At 39.0% G+C, this 8,585-nt stretch overlaps 1 protein-coding gene across 1 annotated transcript; it reads right to left on the minus strand.

Annotated features, from left to right (window-relative positions):
• Window positions 1–747: 747 nt before the first annotated feature.
• LOC7481544 (alpha-1,4 glucan phosphorylase L-2 isozyme, chloroplastic/amyloplastic) lies at window positions 748–7,115 on the minus strand. Its single transcript, XM_024609408.2, has 15 exons — window positions 6,830–7,115; window positions 6,486–6,715; window positions 6,269–6,370; window positions 5,647–5,823; window positions 5,191–5,466; window positions 4,694–4,965; window positions 4,339–4,456; window positions 3,830–4,210; window positions 3,505–3,657; window positions 3,144–3,272; window positions 2,566–2,802; window positions 2,376–2,452; window positions 1,932–2,118; window positions 1,540–1,740; window positions 748–1,143 (listed from the first exon to the last, which is right to left on the minus strand). The coding sequence occupies exons 1-15, from the start codon at window positions 7,020–7,022 to the stop codon at window positions 1,027–1,029; spliced, it is 2,850 nt and encodes a 949-aa protein (XP_024465176.1). The 5' UTR covers window positions 7,023–7,115; the 3' UTR covers window positions 748–1,026.
• Between the last annotated feature and the right edge of the window lie 1,470 nt (window positions 7,116–8,585).

Raw genomic sequence — 8,585 nt, forward strand, 5'->3', positions numbered from 1 at the left:
ACAATTCTGGAAACAAGCATCATATCTGGGATTGCTGCCTGCTTCTTTTTCTAAAAGCACTTGCTTTATTTACGATAATGCCATCACCTTCAACCTTACAATCATTACTAGCGTCTCCAATAATGGCAGATGCAAGAGTACAATTCTGGAAACAAGCATCATATCTGGGATTGCTGCCTGCTTCTTTTTCTAAAAGCACTTGCTTCATTTGTATCTCTTCTTCCCTACGTTTCTAGGAAGGCAACAAATAAATGAAGGAGGCATACCAAACCCCAAAAACTCCATCGTCGTCCTCCCAGGGGCAACCATCCAACCCAATCCCTGATTGTGCAGTTTGGGGTGTTGTCTGATATATTTTTAATTTACGATAATGCCATCAATCCCAACCATGTCCTCACCATTATCTAGCGCCTGCAAAACTGTGCCCCGTCTTGTAGTTATTGATCGCAGTTCATTCGTTTTGAAGAGTAACATGCACGCTAGAGAAGACACGAGAAGCCGTTGTTGTTGCTAATTGTCATTGGTTGCCGTGCTGTATCAAAATAATTTTTTTTAGTTTTTAAAATTTATTTTTAACCTCAGGCACGCGACAGAAGCCATCCTTGCTGTTATATTAAGCTCTACTTCATGGGCTTCTGTTGCTGGCTGCTGCTACGGTTTCCTGTCCTGATTTGGATCGAGTGGTATTTCTTCAAGGAAATTCTGCTCTGTATCAATATTGTTTGCATAAAGAACCAGAAAAGGCAGTGATCAAGAAGACTCGTTAGCCAGATGTTTATTTAATATGATGGACATCAAGATAGAGGATTGTAGTCGTCCACATACCCAGAATTGCAAGGATAATTTTTGTAGTAAAACCTTTGTAAGAGATCTTTTCTATTGCAATCTTCACTTTCTAGATTTTGGAAGATCGAACTCCATGCATATGTCTCTCGCATGTTCATGAATCGTATGTAATAACAGTACATCAAATGTGGGATTTACACCAATATAGTTCCCACCCCCCGCCCTGCAGATATAATCAATTCAAGGCAATAGAACAGGTTGGATCCTCCATATGTCTCTTGCATATTCGTGAATCGTTCTGTCACTGCTGAACTTGTATGAGCCAGCCGTATTCAAAATCGACATTTTTGTCCATCTCTGCCCCAGTTATCATTGAGTTTATCAGCACACATCTAGCACTGTAATCAATCCACTAGGCATGCTTCTATATATAATAATTCCATACATCTATAAATATAAACTTTAGGCATAAATGTAAAAATGATTTTACCTGTGGAACAAATTACCTCCAGCCACATATTTTACAGGGTTACATATGCAAGGGAGCACATACATGCAGGATATTCATATACATTGTACATGTATGTTTCATTGAAGTTCAAAGATGATTAGTCATATAGATTTCACTCTTCAGATTTCTAAATTATTTGAACACTGATCTATCAGCGCAGCATATGAAGGGACAAAGAAAAGGTGTATGCTATGTCTGCAATATGTGCGTGTGCGCGCGCGTGTCTAGCAAATACTACTTACTTTCTGATCTTTATATGCCTCGTCAACCTTCTCCTGGCACTCCACATAACTAGGGAAATCCTTGCCAACAAGGAAATAATCAGCTCGGCCATAACCTTCATTTCCTTCCAAGGATCCCATGAGTTCTTCATAGTTGTAATGGCCAAAAACACCATTTCTGACAAACGCCTTTACTTCTTCGAACCTCGGATCAGGGATAAACTGCAAACAAGATGAGATAGATAAAGTGACTTGGGTAATGATAGACTAACTTTCTTTTTTTTGGCCTCGGTTTACTTTAAAACAGGGAGTTGGTAGCGGAGTTTTGGTCAAATGTCATGAGAAGTTCTGGAAATCAGAAGAGAATGTTTGGGAAAGTAAAAAAAGAGTGTAGTCTTGTACAGCAGGCCTACTTTTCCCTCAGCCCTTTCCTTTCTTAGGCCTGCAATTTCGTGTGCCTCTGCACCAAAGAGGAAAAAATTATCTTCGCCAACCTCTTGCCTTATTTCAACATTAGCTCCATCTAAGGTGCCAATAAGGATGCAGCCATTCATTGCAAACTTCATATTGCTGGTTCCACTGGCCTCCATTCCAGCCGTGCTGAGCAATCAAATAATAAGATACATTTGAATCAACAACTAAAATCTTGAATTAATAATGGAGCCAACATCCTGGAGAACTACTAACAATAATTAGCAATCTTGATGTAATTTGGGTGGCAGTTTTTGCAGTAATTCACATGCTTCTTTTGTCAGATTTGCGGTAGAAGGTGCCAAGGATATTGAACACATCTTATTCATCTGAATTGTAAGGAAGAAAAGAAAGGAAACCCTGTAATTCTGAAGTAACATGAATACCTGATGTGCTGCGAAAGCTCGCTTCCTGGAATCAGTACCTCTGCCACACTGACATTGTAATCAGGTACAAAGACAACCTAAAATATGGGTGACAAGCAAGAACGCAAATATGAGAAGAAGCACAGGATTTTCAGCCATCAGCATTTGGACATAATTGATGAGTATCCATGATCACTTAGCCAAGCTATACCTTCAAAAGGTCGCCTATGTCTGCATCATGATTAACAGTAGTTCCCACATCTGTGATAAATTTCACAATCCTCTTGGCTTGGACATATGTAGCAAATGCTTTGCCTCCAAATATACATACCCTAGGAACATACCTCGCCTTTCTTTCCTCAGGACTCATTTCTTTCATTTTCTTATAGCGATACACAATTCCCATTATATTCAGTAACTGCCGCTTGTATTCGTGGATGCGCTTTACCTGAGAATTAGAATATTATTATATTACTTATAGACTCCAGATACTTTTCATTTGTAAATAAAATAAAGACTAAGAAGTTATCCTTTAAGATGTATTTTATTTTTTGCTCAACATCACTTGTATCAACAAAAGTGAGACCAGTACAATTCAAGAAATGATTGTCGCCATTGATCATCATCATCGCCAACTATTCAATTTAAAGTGTCAATGTTTTACTCGGAGCTTTTAAGTACCAGAAACCAGATATCAAGCACCAGGACTAAAGACCGAAATGACTTCTATAGAGTTGTATGATCAGATAAAACAGAAACAGATGAAGGAAAGGGTAGGCAGGAAATAACCTGTACATCAAACATTGCGTCAGGATTGACAATATATCCAGTCTTTTCTTTAAGGAAGTCGGCAACCTTGATCTTGTTTCTTTTTTTGGCTTCCCTCCACTCAGATTGGAGGTCCTCATTATCAGAAAACTGCGAAAAACTTGCATTTGTCTGTCAAAATCTAATATGTATGAAGCTGATGAGGTCAAATTTACTGTTGTCCTGAAATAAAAAAGGAAAGACTCGCACACATGCAAGAGTGGCACATCAAAATATGGGCGTCAGAAAACAATTCGAGTGAAGTTCCAATTGAAATGTTACCAGAGATCTAAGTTGAGCACAGGGCAACCAGTAGGTTGTAATGTAACAAATAATAATTTACCTCTGCAAGTGTCGACAGTTTCTCAGTGTTTAAGACCCAATCATCTGTTCCAGTCCACTTGGTTATGATTTTACTGAGATCTGGATTGCAAAAACGAATCCATCTTCTTGGTGTCACCCCATTTGTTTTATTCTGAAATTTCTCAGGCCACAACTGCCAAAAAGTAATGGATACTGAAATTACTTCTATCCTGAAGAAAATTCAATGCACAGTAGTCCTGAAGAAATACAAGATCTCATAATTTACTTTTATCCTCAAGAATATTCATGCAATTTCATGATCAGAAAGTGATATGAGAAGCAGAACAGAATACTAATTTACTTGCCTTATAGAACTCATTAAATACTTCATTTTTTACTATTTCACTGTGAATCTCAGCAACTCCATTTACAGCATACCCACCGACAACACATAGATTAGCCATGCGGACCATCTTTGGCAGATTTGGATCTGGATCAAATGTCACCACATCTTTCGCATCAGTGTCCTGTTCTTCAGACTGTTCTTCATCAGTAGATTCAGTTTCTGCATCTGAGACTTTAACTTCCTTAATGGAGTCAACAGAAGAACTTTCTTCTTGTTTAACTAACAGTTCTAGAACTGAGTCAGGCAACTCAATATTATCAAGAATTCTCATTTGCTTTAGCTTATGCTGCAACAAGTCGAGATCCCCTGTGCCATACTCCGCAATTATGGTATGAATCAGCTGGATAACAGAAGGAATAGATGACAAGTGACAACAGAATTGAAGAGAAAAAAGTCTAAATAATCGATGTCTGTAAAAATCATCCCACCTCTTTAATCTTATCTCTTCATCAATCATCCTAATCTTACCTCTTCATCAATCATCCTAATGATCTCAACATGTCGTGGCAGAAGTTTCTGCAAAAGGTCTAAGCTCCATTTCTCCAGAGCCTCAGGCAAAACTGTGTGATTTGTGTATGCAACAGTTCTGCATAAATCACAGAATCCTGGGGATTGTTAGCAACCACAACTAGAAGCCAACATATAGCCAATCGATGTGTAACAAAATTATTATAGGAACGGTGATCTTTGTATAGATCAACTATAAATTAATTAGTGCAAGTAGATGTGCAGCAGACACACATTCATACGTTGTGGAACAAGCATAGTTTAATTACCGCCCTACTGGTTGCCACAGAAGTGCAAAGCCCAAGTAGAGAAGTACCTCTGAGTAATATACCATGATTCCTTCCAGCTCAAACCCTTCAAATCTATCAAAATTCTTATCAGCTCCGGAATGCAAAGTGTTGGATGAGTGTCATTCATTTGCACTGCAACCTTATCTGGAAAATTTTCCCAATTTACAGGCTTCCCTGATCTCCTTTCAAAGTGAGCAATGATATCTTGGAGAGATGCAGAGCATAGTGTATATTGTTGCTTCAACCGTAGAATCTTGCCCTCAGTTGATTCATCTCCGGGGTATAATATGTAGCAAATCTGATCACAATAAACCATCAGCTTTGGTATTAGAAACACTAATAAACCGTTTCTAATCCCTATAGATATGTACTGAGGTGCTGTCAACAAATCTGGACAGAAACACACTTTCACATATAATTTGCCATATAGTGCCCAAGTGGATCTTAAAATTTCAGTGTCTTAGTTTGTTGATCATAAACAGATTCATGAAATTAACTGCTATATGATTGTTACTTCACAGACCTTTTCGGCATTCTTTAGAGCTGCACACGCCTTGGCATGATCTCCAGCATTATAAGCACGTAAATCAAATTCATTCGGTGCAACTTTAGTGGACCACAATCTAAGGTTTATTGTGGTTTTAGTTTTATATCCAGGAATTGGGACATCATACGCAACAGCTGTGATGTTTTCTCCTCCAATCCATTCTTTACTTCCATCAGGCTTGGAAATAACTTCTCCATAGAATTTAACAGAATAGGAGACATCATTTCTTACAATTTCCCATGGATTGCCCATCTGCCAAGAGATGCTTCAATTATTAAACAAATAGAGGAACATATAAATTATGCAGTATGAATAAAAGCAATCAGCTTTGAAATTTATGTCAATAAACCTTCAAACGAGATTTAGGGGGCTATACAGAAAAAAAAAAATGATAATAAAGTTTCAACAATACTAAACTCAAATGAATAATACCTCAAGCCAATTTTCTGCAACTTCCTCCTGCCCATCTTTTGTGATGAGCTGTTTGAACAAGCCATATTTGTACCTGAGTCCATACCCCCAAGCAGGATAATTCAGTGTTGCTAACGAATCCAGAAAGCAGGAAGCAAGCCGCCCTAAGCCCCCGTTCCCCAGTGCAGCATCTGGTTCCTGACATTCGTAAATTTAACAGAAAGATTTCAGAATGCTCATACACAATGTTGCTATGTTCAGTAAATGTATTTATAGGAATGCCTGATAGAGAAAAACATATAAAGCTTGGCAAAGTTATCAATGAGTGTGTGTTCCAAATCCCGAAACAATAGCATAAGATTTAGTAGATAATTTAATTCATTCCATGTAAAAACTGTTTCGAAGCCAGTCATTTTACGGAAAGAAAGTCAGACTGTTGTAGGAGTTGGATGCACAATTAGGCAACGCTATTTTGAGTTAAGAAAATCCAATTTACTACTACCTATAAGCAAATCATTTGTATTGCACTCATAAATCAGGAGACGAGGCATAAAGGAGTGATTCGAACATCTCCTTTGTAACCCAAAAAAAAGAAGCGATCAGCCATGATGATTGAACAAAACTTATCATAAAAACATCTTACCTGTCCAGCTACATCCTCTAACTCGTGGCCCAACTTTCTCAAAGCATCAGCGTAAGCTCCTGAAAGCTCCAAGTTCCCGATGGCATTTAGCAATGCTCTGCCCTGCGACATAAAAAAACACAGTACATAACAAATCATCAGCAAGAACTAACCGAACTAGCACAGTAGGAATTGGTTTTTAGTAGTTGTAGCCACCAGAAAACCGATAGTACTGAACCTGTAGATACTCCATAGACAGGTAATAAGCCTGCTTTACATTCATCTTCTCGTAGTACTTATATGTGGCATTCCAATTTATAATTAGCGAATCGCGAACGCTTTCTGCAGTTGCCACAAACGCCTTGGGAAGATCAAAATGTTCTGGAGAGAATAATGGTGTGAATTCTGCATGGTATTGAATACTGGCTGCAATAGATGCAGAATCAGGTTCGAGGGTCTCTAAAGAAGCTGTAAACACACAAAAACACATGAAAAATACCAGTACACGCTATTGAACGAGGGAACGCCAAACTGCAAAAGAGACTAGAAAGGGAAGAAATTTATTAGTAGTACAACAAGAACCTTCTCCATTGACTGAGGGATCTTTCAATTCTTGCCTTTGGTCACTAGTAATGTTCTTGACGGACAAGTTTCTTCTTTTTAAACGATTGAAAAATCGTGGGGTTCTAACAAAGAAAAGATTGGAATGACTGGCTCTGTAGTTGAAGCCCGAAACTGAACTCGATTGAGCTGCAGAGAATGGTAAAGTAGCCATTGATTGTTTTTGCTCTCTGCTCTTGGTTAGATGGAGTGAACAGAAAATGAGTGAAAGGGAGAGTAGCGTTTTGTCTTCTTATCTTCGTTTTATTTTGGTGCCAGTAGCATGACTTCATGTTCAAAACGAGGGAAATATTATTGATTGTCGTTTTCCGGCACTTGTTCATTACTACTTGGAAATAACTCCCCGCTAGTTTGATGATAGTCTATCTGCTGGTTCCAAATTTCCAAAACTGGACGTCTTTTTTTAAAAAGATATTTTTGCTCTGCTTCAGAGAAGAAGGATAGCCGCCCTTTCAGGGTTGCTGTTGGCCAAATTCTACGAGGGAAGTACCTGAAGACATTAGTGACGTAGCGGAAGTCTATTAATGAAAAAGGATCACCGTCCCTTTTCTGTGTTTTGTTCGAGTCCACGAACAAGGAAATAAAACACTCGAATCCACGAGTAAAAGATTAATGTGTCTGAATGACAATTTTTATTCAATGAAATCAAAAGTGTCCTCAAACGAGAAGGGCAACTTGTATTTATAAGCTGCAAATCCTAATTCTATTAATAAAAGTACTTATAAATTTGAATAGCAAAACAGTTAAAGTCCTACTTTAAAGACGTAATTCAAGGTTCTGATTTCTAAGTAAATAATATTAGTCTGCAGGGAATCTTCAATAGGGGGAATCCATGTGAAATAAGGAAAAGAGCAGCAGAGGAGAACACGCTGCTTGCTCCTGTGTTGTGTTTCCCTGTAGAAGTAGGATTCCAGTTGGCCTGGAATTTATTCATTAAGCTGTCCTACATCAGTCTCCCCTGCTTGAAATGAACTCGCCCTTGAGTTGATCAGGTGAGAAGGACATTCATCGGGAGGATGGTATTCAAATATATCAGCAACATTGAAGGTGGGAGATATGGTCATGGCTGCAGGGAGGTCCACCACATATGCATTATCGTTAATCTTCTGCAGAATCTGGAAAGGACCATGCTTCTTATCGTTCAGCTTGTTATAAGTCCCTGCTGGCACTCGCCCTTTGCGTAGATACACCATCACGAGATCTCCTACCTAAAAATCTTTAGCTCGCCGCTTGCGGTCTGCTGCGGCCTTGTACCTGGCATTAGATTCTTCTAGGTTCGTCCGCACCTCCCCCTGAATAGCTTTGATCCGGTCAGCCATATGCTCTGCTGCGATGCTCATACCAGGAAGTTTGGGCAGCGGTGCCAAGTCTAGTGCATGTCGTGGAGGTTGGCAGTAGACAATTTGGAAGGGGGGTTTTCCAGTGGACCTGTTTATCATGCTGTTATAGGCAAACTCAGCCTGTGCCAACATTAGATCCCATTGTTTAGGTTTCTCACCAGAAAGACAACGGATTAAATTTCCAAGAGTTCAGTTCACCACTTCTGTTTGGCCATCACTTTGAGGGTGGCTGGTGCTGCTGAAGTTTAGAAATGTGTTAAATCGCTACCATAAGGTTCTCCAGAAATGACTTAAAAATTTTGTGTCTCGGTCAGAAGTGATTGATTTAGGGACTCCATGTAGGCGAACGATCTCTTTGAAGAACAAGTTAGCGACAT

Source organism: Populus trichocarpa, chromosome 10 (genome assembly GCF_000002775.5).
Source record: "Populus trichocarpa isolate Nisqually-1 chromosome 10, P.trichocarpa_v4.1, whole genome shotgun sequence".
Lineage (NCBI taxonomy): Eukaryota > Viridiplantae > Streptophyta > Magnoliopsida > Malpighiales > Salicaceae > Populus > Populus trichocarpa.